At 39.3% G+C, this 23589-nt stretch overlaps 1 protein-coding gene across 1 annotated transcript; it reads right to left on the bottom strand.

Annotated features, from left to right (window-relative positions):
- Positions 1-1659: 1659 nt before the first annotated feature.
- tmem161b (transmembrane protein 161B) lies at positions 1660-23026 on the bottom strand. Its single transcript, XM_087849069.1, has 12 exons — positions 22799-23026; positions 17071-17174; positions 15426-15506; positions 14152-14249; positions 13896-14052; positions 11122-11273; positions 10975-11035; positions 10731-10871; positions 7023-7136; positions 5860-6034; positions 4470-4566; positions 1660-4353 (listed from the first exon to the last, which is right to left on the bottom strand). Exons 1-12 carry the CDS (start codon positions 22799-22801, stop codon positions 4058-4060), a joined length of 1479 nt encoding a protein of 492 aa, XP_087705195.1. The 5' UTR covers positions 22802-23026; the 3' UTR covers positions 1660-4057.
- Positions 23027-23589: the final 563 nt, after the last annotated feature.

Here is a 23589-nt window from a genome sequence, read left to right as displayed (position 1 = left end):
GACTTTGTGAAATTTAAGGACAAGTTTGTTTTTATGTTAAAATGACCTCCCTTTTCTCTGAAATGTCTGGGTTTTTAATTTATTTTATTGTTATCCAGTTGTTGTCATGCTAATAAAAAGACAATAATTGCATTTAAGATGTTTATTTCATGCTGATATCAGACAATCAAGCTGTAATCAGCATTCAGTTCAGCAGGGAACCTCTGTTTTTCTTATCTCGCTTATGATTTGGAGGTATCGCTATAAAGAATGTAAAAAGAAAAAAAAAAACACCAAAGTAAAAATAGGTCGGGAGTGTTTAAGACACGTGGAGTGCTCTCTTTTAGGCCATTCATGGCACAAGGTCAGGTCGATCACGTAAGTATGGCGGCCGCATCTCACAATCAGCGTGAGGATGGGATCACTCTTCTGTGCGGGACAGAAAGCTCACTATTATAGCTTCGCCCCTTCAGAAGCTTTGCAGTTCTTCTGGCTGTGTTAGGGATGGAGGGGTGTGGCGGGGGGAGTCTCTGCTCCCTTTCCTGAATCGGAGCTCCACGCCGCTCTATGGAGAAGGGACGTCTGTGAATAGGACCCACTCAAGAGGAATAAAGGAACCTCTCCACTGGTTTGTTTTGGAAGCTGTCTTATTGATCTGTCTACCTATGAATGAATGCCATGGCCCAGTTTTCCCGCTCATGCGGACAATGGCACTCAAGGCCTGTATTAACTGGCCTGATGTTGTTCCCAGAGAAAAGAGAGTTTGGGAGCGTTTGTCATTTCATCCCTCCATCTACTCCGATAACGATTCCCACAAGAATGGAGACCCCCAAACTAAGAAAAGCAAATCGATGGCCATTGACTGCCTTAATCAATGCCTGCTTACACGAGGACATATTTTATAATTAAAGAGATCCTTAAACACAATTACAGTATGAGTAAACACTCTCATACGAAGCCCTTTTAAGCTAGAAATAAAAAAAGAATTATTTTTAACTTAATCTTTCCGAAGACCTTGAAGATCCAAAACTGAGACACTGTAAATGCAGAGGAAAGCTTTTACTTCCAAAGCAATTGCAGCACTGATTTGGACAGAGGACCAGGTGAAGCAGCGATGCTTTAGAAATGGGCCTCTGTATCCCCCGCCTCCCCCATGCAATCATGAAGGCCACACCACAAAAACAGCTCTGCAGCAAAAGCCAAGGCGTATAAAAACATCAGCAATTTATTAATTTAGCAGTTTACCAGAAACCACACCTTTTTCCATCACCAAAAAAAAGTTATTTGCCTGTGAGAACGAGCTAAACTGGGAGTGAAACACATAATAAAATGCTTATTGTTCTTTCTAGGGTTCCTGCTGGCATCCTTTGGAAGAGAGAGTCCACAAAAGTGTAGTCTGTGTTGAGTACGTTCCTCTACTACAGTATGGGATGTCACCAGAAATGTCCTGTAAAAAAAATGAGTTTCCATCTTTGGTCATCTGGAAACAAGTTTCAGAAGGTGGCATAGCCAGAAAATCAGACAAAACAAAATGCACAAGGTCGTCTTTTAACTTTTCAGAGCTTGGTCTGATCTTCTGACCCTAATGAGTCAACTGCATCTTAAGTTTTGATAATTAACCGACGTCCCAGTTGTGTAAAGTTGTGTATGAAGCTACAAGGACGTATTAAAAAGGACGAATTAAAGAACATAATTTATTTAAGACTAAACTCTAAAGCAGAAATAAATACATGAAAGAACAACAGTGTGTGTAATTTGTTTTGTGAACCCAGCAATGAATAACAAACACTTTCAATGGTAACACAAACTGAAGGAGCGATGCCCGATAAGGCATCCAGTACTCTTTCGCAACCGATCAGAACCACGCCGTCAAACACAGGTTCACAGCTGATTTTAGCCCACCACACACTCCGACAACGAAAGAAAAGAGTTTGCCATGAAAATGAGAAATGTTTACAGGCCTCAATATGTGTAATAAATACAAAAAAAACCAACAAAAAAAATACAGATCAATCAATTAAACTGGTCATTAGGATAAATTACAATTTGCTTGAGGGGCAGATTTAGACAGATTAGACAGGAGTTTAAGAAGTACAAGGAGTGAGGGGTGTTAAATCAAGTCATCATCCATAAAAAACAAACAGAAAATCTAGAAATTAGGCAGGATTGATACATTCATTATGTGCATATTCTCCATCCTTTAAAAACACACAACTAAAGCTAAGACTTTTGACATCAGGAGCTTAGAAACGCTGATATGGTGGTTCTGTACAAAACTGAGCTGGAATTTTGAAATTACAGCTCGATTGTTTATTAAAAGCAAAAGGAAATGACAGGCCAGAGAACCGCAGCACCGTGCGATTAATCTGGTGCCACGTACCCAACATTCCTGAATAAACTGGACAATCGCATTGGCCAGTGTGTCATCTGCACAATGACTGCTTGTGCGTTTAAAATCACCCACCCCCGAGAATTACAGCATACAAAGGAACGGTAAATACTTCAATATCGTTACATGAAGCAGAGCTAGTGATTCCCTCTTTTTTTGTCCTTTTTCCTGTGGGGGGAAAAAAGAAAAAGCAGGAGGAGCGGTGAGGCTCGGGGTTAGACTCACTTGGCACACATTATTAAAATTAAAAAAACAAAACATTTGTTCTGTTGGAAAAAAAAAAGAATACAAATCAAAGATTGCTCTCACGAGGTTAAAACCAATGAATGGATAGAAGTAAAAACAAAACAAACAATATAAAAGGCAGTAGCTTATCAACAGTTGCTGACATCGTCTCCTCACCTGACCTTCAGCACAGAGCCTTGTGCTGTGGATGCAGACACAAGCATGAACCCTGACCCCGTCCCTCCCATTGAATCATCTTCGCATCTTCCACATCTTCTAAAAATGGCTCAGTTAAAACCAGGAAGGTTCCAATGCAAGTATGATATCAAAACTACGCCTTTCTTTAAAAGAGTCTCTCCTCTATCTCAGTTCATTTAGACACATTTAAAGAAATCAGCTTTGAGTTAGCAAGATGTCACCCTTTGAGTTGAACACTGCTTCTATTACGGACGCCCCAACCCGAGCAGCTATTCTGGGAACATCCCAGCCTGTCCCTCCCTCCTCTAACACAGACGCTCACCGGTCAGCAACAAACAGTAAGACTCTTCTCTGAGGCATTGCAGGAAAAAACAATACAAACCAACAAATTATATTAAGTTTGAAAAATATGTTAAAAGTTTCGATCAAGAGACAAATGTGGGCCCAAGTGTGGCAATCATCAGTTTCCCACAAATGTAAAACCACACATGCACACACATAAACAGCTGAGGTGATTGTAGATCTAGATTCAGTGACATCCTTTGGTTTAAATGCAGCTTCTTTAACGTGCATTGGGTTTAGGACCTTGAATATGCCCGAAGGACTCTTAGCATCCAGGCCCCTAGCAGCATGTATGCACTCTGTGGTTTAAATAAGCCAGACTCTTGCTGATGTGCACAATGCTGCAAAGAACCTGCATTTTCTAAGCAGAAGATGTCAAAAACCTGAAGATGCTGATGAATTAAACTCATTGCATGTGCTCTGTTGTGAACAGTTACCATGGATTCAACTCCCCTCGCAAAAAAATGATGTAACTGATCAGAATTGCCACACCGATTTTCACCTAGTAAAATTAATTAATTCTATTGTATTTATTTATTTATTTTTTTACAGCTCTTCCGACACACTGCTGATACCGATTACTCTTTCAGTCTTGTTAAAGTTTATAAATGTTCTTGACCAGATCAAAAGTTGTGGTCACATGTAAAAACAATGTCAGAGTTCATGGTCTATGGAGGAAGCACTGGAAGTTGAACCAGGAGCTCTGAGGATATGACTGAAGTTATTGTACTGGTGGTCAGAGAGAAGAAGGAAGGGAAAGGGGGGCGGATGTTGAGCTGTAAGTAGGCCTCCATTTGCCCCCCCCCACTCACTCAGTCCTTTTTGATCAGGCTGTACACCTTAGTTGCACTGCGGTTGTGTGTGTGTGTGTGTGTGTGCAGCTGGAGGGGGGGGGGGGTTGATGCCACCAGTGGCCTGGTGATGCTATGCCGCCATGAGATACTGATGGTAGAAGAGGCCAAAGAGAGAGGTGGAGAAAAGGCAGGCAGCAATCCACCAAGTGAAGAAGGAGAAGAGGCCCCGGAAAAGCAAGGGGCTGAAAACAGTCCGCAGGCCTCCTAGGGCCACTGAGAGCTGAGCTACTGATGCTCGGGCTCCTGTTTCTATCACCGTAGCTGCTGTTGGAGCTGCTGCTGGTGCTTCACCCATTATAGAGTCAGAGTTCATTTCATGGGTGCAAGGCAGGTCTTCTTCATGATAAACCCACCAGGAGTGACCACCTGTAATAATTGAGGAAAATGGGAGGGGGAAAAGGGAAATATAACCTGAAGTTGGAGGAAAATGTGATATTTTAAACCTGAAAAAATATATATTTACCAAGCAGTAGATGACTCACCTAAGGTTTTTAGCAGCAAGGTTGTGTGTAGCAACATCACCAGGGGTGCCACATATTGTAGTGCAATAACACACAAATAGTAAAAAACACGTGCAACCTAGGTGAAAAGTAGACAAGAAAAGCACCGTTACAATAAGCTTTTTACACAAAATGTTAACAGAATATCGTTCCAAATGTTTTCAACTAAGCTCATAAACTCACAGCAGCTTTTGTTTCTCTGAAAGAGTAACCCCTATTTCATGTAGGGCAGGGACACATCGTAACAGGAAGCTTCATCATAAAAATAATAATGAATTCTATATTGATAGATCAAGCAACATCAGCAATAAAACATCTCCTTCACATTTTAAGAGCATTTCAGTCATAAATAAATATATTAGTTAACTACAGGGATCAGTTTCTGTCTGTTGTAGACTTGAATCTAAAAATCTTAACGGAATAAAGCGTTTGTTCTATCTGTAGTTGTAGTATATTATTCAGGCTTCTTAACTGCTTCGCCTCTGCAAAACCAGCATCTTAGATCAACCTTAACAACACAGTCGCACTAAGGAGAACAGTGATTGCAAACCTTGGCAAAACCAAAATTAATAGGATCGTGTGCAGTGAACCTGCTGCCTTCGCAATGGCTGCTTTGAAGACGAGGACCAGGTCTGCAACTATTCGCAATCTGTGCGATCTTCACAGTTAAATTGCTGTCTTGATGCACAAAAGTAACAGCAATAAGACAATCAGTCTGCTCTCAGTCTGCAGCTGAACGGAGTCAAGTTGGAAATTGCAATAACTTTGATAAACTAGTGAAAATCACCTGTTGCACATCTGTTGTGCAAACCAGAAATTCACACTGAGTACATGCATTAAGACTCCAGCTAGGACCAGGATGAGAAAATCCTCCATAATTAATGAGGTTATTGCCGCAGGATGGCAACTTAACCACAAACTGACACAGGCGTTCACCAGCATTGATTTTACACACACATAACAGAACCAGTTGAGTCGAATCCCTTGTTGCAAAGAGACACATCGCAGAGGAGTTGCACTCATCAGCAAAGACTGATTCCTATTGATTGCAATGTGTTGACGATCTCTCTGCGTTTATAAGTTTGACAGCGATTATTTACAGACCTTCACCAATCTGTCTGAAAGTGACTGCAGTTTGAGACTGCACCCAATGGGAAAAAATTCAAAGCAATAACTGGGCAACTACTCATTTCATTCCATATGCCATAGGTGATGTAATCTAGACACTGCTCTGAATCCCTCGTTTCAGTCCTCACCTTAAGTTGAAACGGGTAGTTTCATTTTCTTACATTAAAAAAAAAACAGAGTGGTAATTGATTAACAATGATCAATAATTATGACTAATATCATGGGAAAAACAAAAATTGCCCACCATCTTCTGCAGGTCCACAGTACTTATCCGTCCAGCTTCCTTCTTCATCTGATCCACACCCTTCTGGGCCAAGTTGAGGTAAGCCTGCAAGTGATGTCTCATCATAGCAAGCCGCAGCACACACATCAGTACGATCGCCCATAACCGCAAAGTATCATACGTCTGTTCAGTCATCCTGACAGTAACAGAAAGACGGGAGTGAGAAGAGGAGGGATGAAAGGATGGCAGTTCCCCCCCCCCCCGGCACACAAACTCAATACATCATGTATCCGCTGTGCCATTTGGATGGTAGGTAAGAATGCTGAGACAGAAAGGAAAGATTGTAAGAGCAAAAAGAGTAATAAATGACTAAAAAAAGAAAAGTAAGAGAGGGTGAAATTGAGAAATTAAAAAAATAACGAAAAGGGGGCACTGTAACATGAAATAGGACTTAATCAGGTTTGAGTCGCTGTCAACAGCAGGAGAAAGTTCAAGACATGACAGAATTCAAACTTGTGCCACAAATGAAATTCACAAACTCAAAAGAAACAAAGAGAAGGTGGAAAAAGGGCCTTCTGTCAGGCGTGACTAAATTTGTTTAAAGTCCAAACAGAAAATGCGTGTACTTGTTGTCACTTTATCTTTGCACTGAATACAATCGTTATCTCATTTTTGTACATTCCTTTCTCACAAATGGCGTTGCTTTGTTTACATCTGTTTCGCACTACAAAAGGACACAATTGCTTTTATTTATTTATTTATTTTTTTACACCTTGACAATGACGTCCCATCCCTCATCTCTGAGTGCCAGGTAATTAGCTTTCTAGATATCAAGGCAGTTGAACTGACTTCCCTTCCAGAGTACAGATCCGTCAACGTGATGTGTAAGACTATAGACTTCCAGGAGAATTATGATGAATTGTTACACAGACTAAAATGTGGGCAACAAACTAGTTTACATCTGAGTTTTGTTCATATTCAGCCAGCACTTTGTTTTATTTACAAAGTCAACTTTGGACTATGATGATGTTCAAACCGGTCCAATTACTAAACTACTTATTTGATGTTGAAGTAAAAAAATATTTCCTTATGGCTCGAATTCATCCAGTAACAACACAAAGCTTAAACTGTATTTACGAGCACGGAAAATGTTACTACACAACGTGTCCCATATCTTTACTTACAAAGGCACACTCTCCTTTCCCAGAGTGGGGTTCATTATGTAATCCTTGGTAATAGGCTTCACCCACAGCAGGACCATGATGAGAGGGGACAGGAAGTTGATATGAAGCAGAGTCCTACAGAAATAAACACAATACTTAAAAACAAGGAAACTCATTTACCCCACTTCAGAATCATCTATGAATTCATCCATTATAGAAAACTGAAGACATCAATGAAATAATCAATTTTTAAATGTTAAGACTGCGAGAAATAAAGTCCACACTACGAACGTAACTTTCCCCGCGAGTGGTGAGAAGATAACCAAGACACACATTTCGAAGGAATGAAGATAATCCCTGCTGGTGACAGGGTCTGAAGATGTAAGCTCATGACACTTAAGTAGGGGAATGGAAGAGGAAGCCATTTTGGGGAGTCTGCTATGCCAAAGTGGATTATCTGAATGCGATGTGCTCCCTGCTCTGTACCCCCTATCATGGTCAGAGGCATCCCACCCAGTGAGTTCTGAAATGGAAATCTGCCTCAATTGAGCAAGCCTTCATCTGACTTGCAGGGTGCTCTCTTAAATTTGACACACTCTGAATAGTAGGAGACAAGTATTACCGGGCTGCACTTGTCCTCTTGATAGTCCAAGATAGGATAGTTTGATAGTTAAGCATTGTTTTTGTGGCCAATTTGAGCACATCCCATATGAAACAGGTCTAACATAACAAATACATTAAACAAAGGTTAGAGGAAATCAAAAACACTGTCTTACAACCTCAAGGCAACGAGTAACTACATCTGGAGGGTTCCTTCTTTCATTTATTAATATATTTTGTAATGACACCAGACTGGCAAAAAATCTGTATAGAGACCTTCAGCCATTGTTTACAGGCTCATCTCTATCTGTTCTTTACTGGAGGGATTCTGCACGACACAGCCACAAGTGTTCCTTGCAAGGTCCACGCTAAACACGACGGGCCCCATCTGATCCAAACAAATTCATTTTGGTTTAATCTGCCCAAAGAATAGGCTGCCAATATGAAGCAGGTTTCTTTTCATGACTGTCTGCAAAGTTTAATCTTGCAAATAATACTAGGTAATCAAAAACTCTAATGCAACTTCTGCTCCAACATTTGCTCAGTATCATCTACAGAGTAGAGAACTGAGTAGCTCAGGGCTTACAGATTAATGAAAGCAGACTAAACAAGGTCAAAAATGAGAAAACTGCAGTAACAGAAGGTTCTTTATAACCATATGACCTTAATTGTAAACTACCTTGTTCCAGCAGCCACTTTCTTTTTCAGTTTGCTACTTTGAGTAGTGAATTTGTACATCTATCCTTGAAGAGCCACCTCGTCAGGCCAGGACTCCGCAGTCTATTTACACCTACAGGCCAGTGGACACTCTTTCAATGATGAGGATGTACACATCCTGGACAGGGAGGAACACTGGTTCGAGCGCGGAGTCAAGGAGGCCGTTTACGTGAAAAGGAAAAGACCATCTCTGAATCGAGGAGGGGGTCTGAGGGTACATCTTTCGCCATCTTACAATGCTGTGATTGCAGCCATTCCCCAACTCTCTGTGATGGTGCTCAGGGCCATTGATCAATGGTCATGAGAATTTGCTTAATTATGATGAAGGAACTGACCTCCCAGCCTATTGTTTCTTTAGTGGTGCTAGTTTCAGTCATTATGCAAATGTACTGTTTATAAGATTGGGGAAACCTGCAGTCAGCTGAGACTGAAGAAGTCACTTGGATGAGTGACAAAACGTTTCTCCCACTGAATACGCTACGTCCAGATGAACAGAATCAACTTTCTATCTATCCGTTTTGTTTGCAACTCTACACAAGATTAAATACTTTACAGCACAGTTATCTTACCAGGTGAAGAAAAGAAGCATCTTTTTAATTGATATACAGTGGGGCAAAAAAGTATTTAGTCAGCCACCGATTGTGCAAGTTCCCCCACTTAAAATGATGACAGAGGTCAGTAATTTGCACCAGAGGTACACTTCAACTGTGAGAGACAGAATGTGAAAAAAAAATCCATGAATTCACATGGTAGGATTTGTAAAGAATTTATTCGTAAATCAGGGTGGAAAATAAGTATTTGGTCACCTCAAACAAGGAAAATCCCTGGCTCTCACAGACCTGTAACGTCTTCTGTAAGAAGCTTTTCTGTCCCCCACTCGTTACCTGTATGAATGGCACCTGTTTGACCTCATCATCTGTATAAAAGACACCTGTCCACAGCCTCAACCAGTCAGACTCCAAACTCCGCCATGGCCAAGACCAAAGAGCTTTCGAAGGACACCAGGAAAAGAATTGTAGACCTGCACCAGACTGGGAAGAGTGAATCTACAATAGGCAAGCAGCTTGGTGTGAAAAAATCAACTGTGGGAGCAATCATCAGAAAATGGAAGACATACAAGACCACTGATAATCTCCCTCGATCTGGGGCTCCACGCAAGATCTCATCCCGTGGGGTCAAAATGATCATGAGAACGGTGAGCAAAGATCCCAGAACCACACGGGGGGACCTGGTGAATGACCTGCAGAGAGCTGGGACCAAAGTAACAAAGGTCACCATCAGTAACACACTACAACGGCAGGGAATCAAATCCCGCAGTGCCAGACGTGTTCCGCTGCTGAAGCCAGTGCATGTCCAGGCCCGTCTGAAGTTTGCCAGAGAGCACATGGATGATACAGCAGAGGATTGGGAGAATGTCATGTGGTCAGATGAAACCAAAGTAGAACTTTTTGGTATAAACTCAACTCGTCGTGTTTGGAGGAAGAAGAATACTGAGTTGCATCCCAAGAACACCATACCTACTGTGAAGCATGGGGGTGGAAACATCATGCTATGCGGCTGTTTTTCTGCCAAGGGGACAGGACGACTGATCCGTGTTAAGGACAGAATGAATGGGGCCAAGTATCGTAAGATTTTGAGCCAAAACCTCCTTCCATCAGTGAGAACTTTGAAGATGAAACGAGGCTGGGTCTTCCAACATGACAATGATCCAAAACACACCGCCCGGGCAACAAAGGAGTGGCTCCGTAAGAAGCATTTGAAAGTCCTGGAGTGGCCTAGCCAGTCTCCAGACCTCAACCCCATAGAAAATCTGTGGCGGGAGTTGAAAGTCCGTGTTGCTCGGCGACAGCCCCAAAACATCACTGCTCTTGAGAAGATCTGCATGGAGGAATGGGCCAAAATACCAGCTACTGTGTGTGCAAACCTGGTAAAGACCTATAGTAAATGTTTGACCTCTGTTATCTCCAACAAAGGTTATGTTACAAAGTATTGAGTTGTATTTTTGTTATTGACCAAATACTTATTTTCCACCCTGATTTACGAATAAATTCTTTACAAATCCTACCATGTGAATTCATGGATTTTTTTTTCACATTCTGTCTCTCACAGTTGAAGTGTACCTCTGGTGCAAATTACTGACCTCTGTCATCATTTTAAGTGGGGGAACTTGCACAATCGGTGGCTGACTAAATACTTTTTTGCCCCACTGTATGTCTGCCAGCAGTGCTACATAAAAACTAAAAGGAAAAATTTGATAAACTCTAGTGATACTTTTTTTAAAACTGTAAAACTGAGTATTGGTTCTTTGTATTTCTAGTTTTAAGATCAAACATTTAACATCTAAGGGGTATACGTATTATTGTTGTCTATAAAAAGGGCTACTGACGTATCTACAAAGCACAGAAGACTCACTGTGTAAATTTGGTTGTAGTTAGGTTGAGTGCATCTAGGTGCATTTGGGCCAACCGTAGACCAGGGAAAGTTAGAAACGCTCCGATCAGAGAGCAAAGCAGGGCCAGGATCAACTTGAAGGTGAGCTTAGATATGGGACCCCTGTGAAAGAGAAAATCCACGTTGCTTATAACGGTTATTTTACAAGTTGTAAAGAATCTATGACAGCGGCGGAAAGAAACAACAACACTGGTGTTACACTTACTGGGAGTCGAGGCCTTGGTGCTCCAGAAACTGTTGAGCGCTGTCAGAAAAGTTTGCAAAACCTAGAAAGGAAGGCGTGTTCAACGGTGAGTAATATTTTTATTCTCAAAACAGACAAACAAAAAGAAAGCTATGGTGCAGAACTGACCTGTCTCCAGACCAAACTCCAAGTAGTTTTCAGTGACAATGAGAATGGCCATGGCTTTAACAAAAAAGAAGAAAGCAAAAGTAATGCAGAGTGAGCGCTCGCCGCTTTCTTCCAGCTTGAAGTAATGGGCAGTTAGAGAAAAAAGCGTCTTACTGTACAGTGCACAGTTAAGGAAAACATCTCAAGAAGCACAACGACATAATCAGCTAACACAAACTGCTTTGCCTAAACTTTATCCTTAAGAAATGCACAACAGTATGCGATGAACAACATGGATATTCACCATGCAAACTATTTTTCCTCTTTACAGAAGAACACACAGTCTGTGGATACTGAAAGACCCCGTGTGAACCCTCACTCGTTTAAAGTCACACAAACCCTGCTAGCTGGTATGTGTGGAGAGTGGATCTCTGGTGCTTTGGCACCGCTACATATGACTGAAGTGATGAAAATATTTATACTATTTTGCAGTGACTTTGCTCTGATGTTCACAGAGATGAAATCCTCAGATTCTGGAACATATAAGGTTACAGTGTGGCATTCAATCTCTCACTCAAAATCAAGAATACCATTCAAACAAGTGGGTTTTCTTTTTACCTCTCCAACCTTCATTTATACTATAATGCTCACTAGATAGAAGTTAGCATGAGGCTCTAAGAGGAATAAGTTTGAACTATGATGTAGTGCTTTACAATCAAAGGTGGCTTGCTAACACTGGGAGGATAAAAGGGAGATTTTTAAGCAGGAATTTACATTTTAGAAAATAGATTTAAAAGGTAAATACCATCAAATGTGCATACTTGCAGAATTCCAGTAATTCCAATACTTTCAGTAAATAGTTGAGAGAGCTGTGCAGCTGACCTCCAAGGCAAGAGTCTTAAGGACTCTATCAGAAAAAAATAAAATGCATTACTTTGAACATAACGTGAACTCCACAGAGTTCACAGCATGTGTGCACATTTGCTATATGTATAAGTGACATCAAGTGACATTATGTATGAGATCAGAGCTGTTCTACAGTATGGCAGCCACATGTAGTTTGGCCTACTTTCGTTAATTAAAGGCCATGCATACTCTGACAGCTGTGATGGAGCTTTGGACTACAGATGGCCACTTTGAAACAAATTATTTAACTGTAGCTTCTAAACTGTGACAGCTCACCTGTCTAATGTGAAGAAAAACACACAAGGTGATCTGCTGTTAGAGATAGAACAGATTTACTAATCTACTCCTACATGTGTAAATATATGCAGCACTTTTGCTTTGGAAACCCTCACAGATGGCTCCTACTGCTGTTTGATGCTGTAGAAATGTCATAAACTCAGAAAAAAATACTTAAATTTCACCAACATCATACTTGAAAGGCATTCTGTGATTCTGGAGTTGTCCGTGTATACCTCTGGCAGCTGAAAGCATGCAACTGTGTCTTTCGGTCTGTGTAAGATGAGCAACTCACAGGGATGCAACGGAGAAATGCACAGACAGCAGGAATCGTAATCATGAGCTTGCCTGTAAAATTGAATGCATGCAGTTTAACCCTGTGTTGAAAGTGATATGTAAATTTTACTAGGTCCGCCCTCATAAGACTGTTGACCAGGTCCTCATTCAGACATGAAGCTGACGTGTGCGGATGCTGTCAGATTAATGAAAAGGAGCGGTTATGAGAGTATTTAAACATGTCACCAGGGCTGAAATGGGGAAAAAACTTAAATCATGTGTCAAATTAACACATATCCCCTCATCTTCAGCTTTCATCAGTTTCCTTTTCCCCAGGCATATAAGTATGTTGGGTTGTGAAAATTGGGCCTCCAATTGCCAGTGCAGGCAGGAAATGACACACCGTCTGACCACAGTGAGCCACAACTGACCTGGAGAACTGGAAAGATTGATCCCCTTGGTCGGTGGCAAGGATAATGTATATTATTCAGCACAGCAAATAGCAGGAGGACGATAAAGGCAATGGGAATTCGAACCAGGAGAATCTTTACCTCTCATTTCAGTGCCATTAGTCTCCTCTGTTGCATTTACATAGCACATTGAATCGCTGTTATAGACATGTTAACCTATGTTGACCTACATATTTCTTGAGTGGCCACTTATGATCGGATCTGAGCTGCCCAATCTACATCTAAATAAACACATACATCAGATCCTCACAAAAAACAGAAGCTTGCTGTTTTTAGCTGGCTGGAGGAAGTAAAGCACTGACAGAAGCTACAAAAGGACAAGAAACCTTGAAAAAACCCCCCACTGTTTCTTCACATTTTTTGCCCATGCTAGCACACTTGTAACAATACTGCTAATGTTGAACTGACCATCATTTGATGTCAGACTATCATTTGTGGTGTCAGACTACTGTCTGATAACAAAGTCTTGATAACGATATATAATCATAAAATCATAAAACCGTCTAACGAGTTCTAATGAATTCTAATGACAAAGCAGCCACTATCAAGTGTTAGGTTTGACCTTCTGACATGTTTACATTCAGTGGTCTAATGTCACAGTTAACAGGAAATAAAGAGTTTGGACTGCATTATTATTTTTAACAAAAATCTAAGTAAAGGCAACACAGTATGTGTAAAAAGGCAGTTGCATATAAAGTTGAAATGTGCTAATGAATGAAAGAATATTTTTGTTATGCTAAATTTTATAATTGTGTAACCTTTTCTTACTGTCAGCATATTATCAAACAAAAAGCTAGTTCACACAACAACGCTGAAAAGCAAAAAAAAGAATTAATAAAACGTAAAGACTGACTGATGTAAGGATACACAACAAAGGCGAGTACTAGTAGGCACCAGACCACACTGATGTTCATCTCTCCCGAGGGCTGAGCCACACTGTAGTACAGCTCTGTTATCAGATAAACCACAGTTGCTGCTACTGTGAAATCCACAAGCCACTGGAACTCTGGGAAGTAGTGCAAAGCTGCGGACATAAAGTACATAATTAAATCAACACTTTCAATTACAAAACAGATTGTATTGCACAGTATTTACAGGCTGTGGGAACAAACAGTCAAGTTACCTAATGTGTCCACTTCTGTGATGCATTTCGTCTCCAGCTGTAAGTCTATGTCCTTGGGGACTGTTAGGGGCTTACTGTCTATGTGACCATTGTACTTCCTTGAAAAGGAGTGACAGAACAACAACTTGGGTGAGAAAGGGAGAAAAAAAACTGGAACAGAGTCAAGATTTGTGGTAAAGCATTTTTAAAGGAAAAGAAACCAGAATAACAGTAGTCTGAACTGAAAACTCTCATCTGAACTCTCTTTTAGGCAAGAAGAGAATCCATGACAGCTAAAAGCCTTACTTATGAGATCCAATGCAGCTCAAGCATTCAAAATTTCATTACCAATACTACTGTACTCTCCCACGACCCAGTGTGGCAAAATGTAGGCAACTCTAAATCGCTAATAACAAGTGAATGGAGAGCTGCTCTTTAATGTTGAAAAACTGTCTGAGGGCCTCCTTAGTTTTGGACTGCTGGCTGAACAATACCACTCTAAGACTCAAAGACCAAACATGCCCTAGATAGATTTAATTTCTGAGGCACCTGACAGGAAAAAAGGGGCTCAGCTACACCCCTGGCTGAGGGAGTTGGATGCTTAACAAAGAGAATTGAGCTGCATGGCACGAGCTGGCCAAAGGACAGTGGTCCCTCTTTTTCTTCTAGAGATTACTGAGCATGTGGTGATGATAGCCTTGACCTGCCTCATACAGGGTCAAAGAAAGGACTGTGCTACAAAAAACGCCTTAAGTTGAGAGATGGACACCATGTGGAACAGTAAGGATTAACCGTCACCGCTGACTTTAAATTCACATTTAAAATGAAGAGTACAAAGGCAATTCATTTGTATGGCCCAACATACACCTGCAGCCCTAGAAAAATGAATAGCATGTGTTTTTTTGTTTGTTTGTTTGTTTAATGCAAAGTAGTCTCAAAGCACACTTCTAGTATTAAGGCTTGACATCTGACCCCTTTGAATTGATAATGCCTTTTAGATTTCAGAGATGATGCAATTTTTTCCCCCTAAAACAGTCCAAATAGTAACACCTGCCCCACCTTAAAGGTCCAACTTTCCTCATATCCACTGGACAGGACCACTTACATGAGCTGTTCTTAAACCCAATGAACAGCCATGGAGGAACAAACCAGAAGGAAATCTGTCTATTTTATCTCCTTACTTCAAAAAATCCTTAAATGAACCACATAAACACATCTTTGGCACCTCCTCTTTGCCTCTGCTATTCCCCGCTACCAAACAATAGCCTTCATTCGCACCCTTCCTTCCAACCTACCTGTCTTTCCTTTTCTGTCCTTTTTGTTTCCCAGCTAAGCTCCTCAACTCATCTTCCGTAGGGTGCTGGTACCACCGCAAACTGCGAACAAAGAAAAGAACAGCCATGTGACTTTGTACTCAGAGTAGTAGACGGGGAAAAAGACAGTTTTAAAGCACATGCAAAGTACATTTGTGACAAAGACACAGCCATTCTAACACACTCTCTCACACTACAAGAAGACTGTTGATTTATGTATCTATGTATTTTCTAATTTATGTGTTCCAGGTGCAGTATGTTAGTTTTTTTTCTAACAGGAGCAACAGTTGGTGATACACTGTGTATTTCTATATGTATCCTTTTATTGAATTTTGTTAATTTCCCCAATATACCCCCCTTCTTTTTTTCCTGCCTGTCCTGCCTTAGACATCGTCATACTATACCACATATAATGAATAACCAAAATAACACAAATAGAAATAAATAAACAGATAAAAGATTCACATGAACAAGAGGAGTCTGTAGAGATTCTATATAGCTGTTCTTGCAAAAGCAAAATGTGTTTGGCACCACAGTGCATTTAAATCACAAATCTGATTGTAAAACCTGCCAGACAGGACAGGATTTAAAAAGGAAAGAAAAAGAGAAAAAAAAAAAAGCACGCACAAAGGAAAAAAAAATGACTGACTGATGCTAGATTTGATGTACATTTGCTAAGACACCCAGCACAAAATAGCATATGTTGACTATGAAGTATGGAAGGCATAGGCAAGTAATTTAGGGTTAAACATGTACCATAAGAAAACTGGGGACTATATAATCAATTGTTCATTCATTTCCCTTTCCCAACAATCAAAGACGATTCATCTACTGTTAAAACTTTAAATTGCCTTACATTACTCTTCAAAAATGCTCTTTTAAGTGGTGACATTAAGTCTAGATTGTATGAACATGACTCAAAGCCTCAATTTATAACATCTCTAAGCTTTATGATGAACTTAGAGAACACAAAAGCGCGCACTAACCAGACATATTGCAAAGATTCCCTTTACATAAGCGACACTAATACACATCTAAAATGCATTTATAAGAGCTTTTACAACAGAAAGAGTATTTGTCCTTAAAGACTAAGCTTGAAATAAGACCTAATTCCGGAGCATCCCTTTAAAAACAAAGACCCTCCTTAACTTTGTTTAGAAACTCTCTTGTTAGTGCATCTTGAGAACTACTGCGAGGTGGAGGAGGATAGAAGGAGCAAAGCTTGCTTTTTTTACATTCTATATTTATTTACTTATTATGGAAAAAAGTAATTACAAAATATTCTGAGGGGACAACGCTCTGCTTAGGGCAAACAGTTCTGAAAATGTTGCAACGGTGTCCTAAAAACAGCGTATTAATTATTAAAGATGTTCCAAAAAGCAGTTTTCTCAAAAACATATGTGGCACTAGTTGGAGGAAATGAAGTGCACCCTATTTCTGTTCTTTCAGGTCACCCCAATATTTTGCCGACCTTTGGTCTTTGATCAAAATGCTTCCGAAAGCTTTAGAGTCTGAGTAAACATTTTGATCCCGATTGTTTGGAACCCTTTTTGAAATAAACTTCCCAGGAGGCAACTAAACTGCCTGCAGCATTTAAAGAAACGGCATGTAAGAGAGTCTACATTACCTGCCACTGCAGAGTAGCCATCTTGCCAAGGAATAATGAGGTATGATTTTCTGAATTACACTGGCCATTACCATGGTAACCACAAGCTGCACACCGATCACACCCTGTGGAAAAAGGATTGGATTTAAATCACATTTAAAGAAAGAATAATTACGCATGCCATACAGCGCGCTACAAAACGAGCTCAGCATGACCTAGAGGTTCATTGCTTCAGTATTATTTAGACAAGCCCAGCTACACCTAAAGCTACAAAATGTGTAGAATGCGAAAATACATAATTTAAAAGGCCAACAGAAATTTACAACCAAAGGGGCGATGTGGCAGTCTTTTACTGTTCATTAAAACCAGAATACTGACATCATAAGTGCTTTAACATCATTGACACCTTGATTTATGTGTCTTTTTTGACACTCTGGTTAATGCTACTTCAACACTTGCTTGATTGGTAAAGCTACAATTTGCAAGCAGCGGTAGATGTGATGGAACAGTAAAGACTGACAGAGAAATCTTCATCTTATAGTTACTGAAAACCTTTTTTCTCTGTTTACCACCTAAGCAGTAGTCCTTTTATGTACAACTCTGGTTGTATTAGGCCATCATAACCAGCCAGTCAGTTGCATTATTTCATAGTGCTGCTTGATGTTTAGTATTTGTTATTTATTTAATCCATTAGATCAGGAAATAAAGAGAAATGTATTGCATTTATGCAAATTTAAAGGTTGTAAGAAAGCTTGTAAAACATTTTATAATGACCAGAACTGATTAGTCATATACTGTGCCTGTCTCTTCTTCTATATCACAATTAAACACAATCTTGTAATGTCTTAAGGGAACATAGAACCTAGAGTATAAAAAATATGGGATGATGTGTAACATTTAAATAAAGCAGACTCCAAATACAATTTTTCAGATACAATTTTTAAAGCCTATTTTTATTTGAAAGCAGCACAAAGGCAACAATTCAATTGAAACTGCAAAGATTTCAAAGAAAATAAGTATTTTCTTTGAAATCTCTGCTCATTTGTAATTTCATGGCATCAACACATTATGAAAGGTTCCCCACCATTTACCTGAAATAAAAGGAAGTCACTGAAATTGTTTTATATAGAGTCACCAGCCCATAAAAACTTCAAGCACTCTCGTAAGTTCAGCATACATCCCCAGCTGGCTGACTAATTCAAATATCTGCTTATTTAAAAACAAAAATAATAATATTTTGTTTTACAGCATTTTAACAAAGTGTTGTACTCTGTATGTAACCTAGGTTACTTCACTGTGATGTGATTTTAAAGTAACTGACATAAAACTGCAGCACTTGTTGGAACATATAAAAAATAAAATAATGTTACTCTTTAATTTGTTACTTAAACATGCAATCAGAAAAAAATCATCCATGCATCCACTTTCTTAACCACTTAGCTGATTTAGGTCACATGCTACAGAATAGTGGGTTCACCCTCAATAGTTCACCAGTCCAGTGCAGAACATGGTAAAATCAAAGAATGCACAATTAAGCTTAAAATGATTTTGCAGTTTAGAACATTTTATTTTCCTAAAAGCAGATATCTTTTTAATATTTTACTAGGTTTATAATATATAATATAATAATATTAGTGTAAATGTAATTTTATCTTGACACAAAACACAACAAGCTATTGAATTCTTGCTCTAGTTGCCGGATGTTGAATTTTATTGCGTTTTGGTTCATTAGTGCTAGCCTACTCCAGACATTTAATTTTTTTTATTAAAGGTATTTAATTTGAGATTAGTTTCTGTACTGGGTCATTGCGGTCAAGCGTGTGCAGGCACAGATATCAATGGTTCCTACTGATTGCCAAAGAGAAGCCAACCCACTGATCTAAGCCTACATTGAGAGGATAAAAGCGCAGCATGATGGGAACGATTCTGGCTCCTTAAGCCTAAGTGAATATTGATCCAAGTGTGCCAGGTTGCTATTAAGCTTCTTGCTTAATCTTTGGATACCTTACACAGAAGCAAAGGCTCATGGCGACACAGACATTATGACAAATGGTGCAGAAAAAGTGGCAATTAATTTACTCTTATTGTATTCTTTAATGTTTACTTTAAGATAATTTATTATAACTTAAATTGTAGATTATGAAGCAGTAACTCTGATAATCCAACTTGGAATGGGAATCTGTTTGGAGTGTCTGCTTGTTGGAATAAAAATGTCAATATTTGTCACCACTGTACCAATACTCCTATTGATTTTTCTTCCAATATATATCTTTTTTCACACTCCTAAAGAATATAGGTAATAAGAAATGCTATCACTTTATAAGTACATTCACAACAAATGATTTGTGAATCATTTGGAATGATCACGATTGATGTATTGATGACTTATTAAATGGAGATGCAAGTCACAGTTAAACAGATCAGCTGTACGTTTAATGGTCTAAGAATAATGTATATAAATACATACATGAATGTATGCACTATATCTACACAGCTGAGTAATCTTTGACAGTTTATTTAGAGAAACGATGTGAACCACCATACTAACATCTTTCAGTAATCTACACTCAATAAGAAGATGAGAGGCCTGATGAGAATTTAGAGGAAGAAGAACCTTGACAACATACAATCTCCAGAATAACATTTTCCTTTAAATAAAAGCATACAAAGCCTGGTTGCTGGTCACTATGGAAAAATATGTATTCCTTGACCAGCTGGCAAGTGGCTGCTGGTGGTTGCCAGGTGAAACTGGTCAAAAAGAGTGTAATTGGGTTGGTTACTGGCATATTGCCGGAAATAAAAAGTAGTTTACATCAGCGGTCCCCAAACTTTTTTGCGCCACGGACCAGTTTATGCCCATCAATATTTTCACAGACTGGCCTTTAAGGTGTTGCGGATAAATACAACAAAATAAAACTAAAAAAAGAAGATTTCTTCATAACACACGTGAAAAGACCCAGGAAAACCGAGTTAACCATAAAAACAATAACAAAATAACGCTGAAAACCCTGAAAACCATACATTTCACACCTGAGCCTCAACTCTCAGGTGAAGACACTGACTTGTTTGCAAACACTTGCCAAGTTCTAATTGAGTGTCTCTGCTCACAGACAGATGGGACTTTTGTGTGTTGTTTTTGTTTTTTGTAGAAACAAAAACCCCACAACATGATGCAGCATAAAGGGGGTTCCCCACCAAAATGTTTTTGTCTGGCTCATTATTGCAAGGATGCATTCAAATATTTTAATTAATAAAGTTTCTAATAAATGTACTCGGGATATTAGCAAGAAAGAAAAATGCGTTATATACACTTATAATGGCCTGTAGGTATAAAATACACCAAATCATAAAATCCACTTAAAATTTACATAAAACCGTAAAGATTATTTTAACATACTAATGGTCAAAGTGTTTTAGCCACAACAATGACAACAAATTGATTCTCTTTATATTTTAACCTTAAACAAACTGTTCAAAACATGCAAACATGCAATTTCTGCAATGTTACAACTCAATGTAAGTATCTGAAAATAAATAGCTTTTGATTAGCTTTGTTTGCAGCTAGCTGAAAGTGTTAAACAGACATCTGCTTCCAAGTTTGGACAATGACAAAAAGCAACACATATTACTAGTAAATGTATCGCCAAGCAGGGCTGGACTAAATGGCAACACACCTGTCTCTGAGTGATGGTTAAACCCATGTCAGGCTGAACTTGGTGTGTAAGGAGGAAATGAATAACACCTTGACAGGACAAGTGATACTGGCAGACATATACATTGGACCTAAATTTTATATTGGTCATGGGAATCCCTAGTGTCACCCAGCATGGGGTAAGCTTCAAAAGCTGAAGTCAATACCTCTTCTGGACTCACATAGAGGAGAGAGGGTGCCATTTATTTGGCAATTATTCTCACTTAGATGTGATGCGTGACCAAACACAACCTCTCTCACTCGGGACATTTTTTTTCATGTGAGTAATGGTCATGCTATATAGGTCAAAAGCACACACTCTTAGTTTGGTGGATGCTGACCACACTCTGTGGGAGACCTGCAAGGATCTCAGGCCTGAGGGAAATTGAGCCAGCATGGACTCCCTTATCTTGCCCAGTCCGCTTGACCCCCTCCACAGAACAACCAAATGAAATCTGTAGGGGGTGGGGAGTGGGAACTGCAGCGATAAACACTATCTGTAAGAGCTCAAAAACCTCACTACTATTTTACAGATGAAACTAACTTTGAAGCAGTGAAAGCCTGTACTGACCAGCACTTCTCCAGTGCCATTCATCTTCAGTATATACTGCTGGGTGTATTTAAAATCTTCAGCTAGTGAGGGTTCCAGAGGTCCAAGAACAAAGTTTGTAATATAAACATTGCAGCATATGATAGAGATGTTCCATATGTTGATTATAAAAACAAGTCTAATAGTAACACTGTAGTAAGATACTTGATGAATGAATCAGGGTGCAAATTACAGAATGCAATATACTGTGCAATATACAATGACGGTACAATGCCTATTTATTGTGTCAACACAGCAAATCCACAATACTTGATGCACTACATGATGATTACATATAATACACTGCAATATATTTGTGAATTTCAATATTTGCTGCATTGCGTTGTCATTATATTTGAATTTAATTATGCGTCCAGTTAATTATTCCTGTATGCTGGTGTCCATCATTTTACTCATGCAAGTCAACTTCCATTACGTTTACCTCCCCTTATCAGTAAGCACCATCATGAAGAGACGGGAAGTTGACTGTGCAAGTCAAATTGGTGTGGTGGTGGTGGGGGGGCGTAAAAGTCAATTCAATTCAGCTCTTAACCTTGAGCCAACCTTTGAAAGTATTTTGAAGGTTACTACAACTTATCAACTAGCCAAATATAGATAAACATAGTTATAGAACTGTTAATAAGCATGTTAATACTTAATAAGTCAGTCACTTGTTAACGGTTAGTTCAAGAAGTTCAGATTCAGTTCTGTGCCTTTAAGGCACATCACAGCAGATACAGTCAGCTACATTAACCAATGAAGATACAAATTGAAGGAAGAAAGGCAAAATCATTTCAATAGCTTTCAATAGGAAATACATTTTCATGTTTGACACTCCATCTTATTTTTACTTAGGTGATGCTGTGTTAGAACTTGAGATACTTTTATAAATCTACGGCTATTGATCCAATAAGGACTGCCCAATCGCTTGACTTATATAAATATAAATGTCATTACAATTGTACGTACAGCGGGGTTGAATTTATAATTTATAATTTAATGTGATAAAAATGTTTTGGGGGGTAGGTTTCATCTCCTTCCCGAAATTATCTTGCCAGCTGAATGGTAAGCTAACTGCTAATTATATGGTATATACGACCTACCTTCAAAGTCCCATATGCAAAACTAGTAAATGAAAATAACTGCAAACACTGTATGTGAGTGGACCCTACTTAACAGCACAAGATATATGTATATACTATATAATATGTACTGCCCCATTCACTACTCTGCTGTCACCGTTTTAGCTTACAAGCTACACTGACCTGCCGACTACAAGCATTTGCTCTGGCTAGCAAGCTAAGCTAACGTCCCACTGCAGTCACAATAGCAAACGGCACAAAATGAAAAACGCTTCAGAGTCAAGGTAAACATTTACATGAAAGCTGATGTTAGAGGCTGGATACCTATCAAAGAAGTGAGACAAAACATATATAGCGTTGCGTTCAGGTGCTCGCTGTCATACTCACCATGTTGATGCAGTGCAGCTAAAACGAACTCTACCCCGGCAACACTGAGCTCTCCGACTCGGAAATCAAGCGGCGAGGAGCACATAAGCGCTTCCTACGATTCTAATACACAAAAAGAAGAGGTTTCTCATTCAATTTGTCACCGTATCTTTTCATACACCCCTACATTGTCAAGAAAAATCAATGGATTCTGCCTCCGCTCCCAAGTATTTTCAACTGCAGTAGAGGTCACATTAAAACTCTGGGTAAGGAGGTGTCCACAGATGTGCCTGTGTGCCGAACGTAAAGTAGGAAAACTGAAATTATTCACATTGAACTGAAATAACTGAAATAAAAACGAAATTATAAAAGTGTTAAGATATAATTGTGAATTAAAATTTTAGCTTGCGCTAAAGCACTACAAAAAGTCTGTACTTTTTTGTAGGATTCGACAAGGCGACTATACGTACATATCAGGACCGCCCCAACCGGAAAAGCGCAAAGAATCAGTAGTACACGGGACAGAAGAAACTGAGGAGGACAACGTGTTTGTGTTTAAGGTTAACAGAGGAACGTTTATAGCTTCACAGACTACACCTATTACTTTTACATGAATATAAATGAGTGAATGAAAGGAGGGGTAAATAATGCAACAGATTATCAACACGCCTTTTAGTTATGCTGGCATTTTTTGCCAAACTACATCATAAAACTCATAATTAATATGTGTGTCGTGCGTATGGGTCTTTCTTTTCAGCGACAATTGTATCTGCCGCAGCAGATTATCTGCCTCCAACTCACCCTATCCCTAG

The sequence above is a fragment of the Neolamprologus brichardi genome, chromosome 12, assembly GCF_056152115.1.
Source record: "Neolamprologus brichardi isolate AB-2024 chromosome 12, ASM5615211v1, whole genome shotgun sequence".
Classification (NCBI taxonomy): Eukaryota; Metazoa; Chordata; class Actinopteri; order Cichliformes; family Cichlidae; genus Neolamprologus; species Neolamprologus brichardi.
The sequence above is the reverse complement of the archived record's forward strand: the minus strand, read 5'-3'. Positions and strand labels throughout refer to the sequence as shown.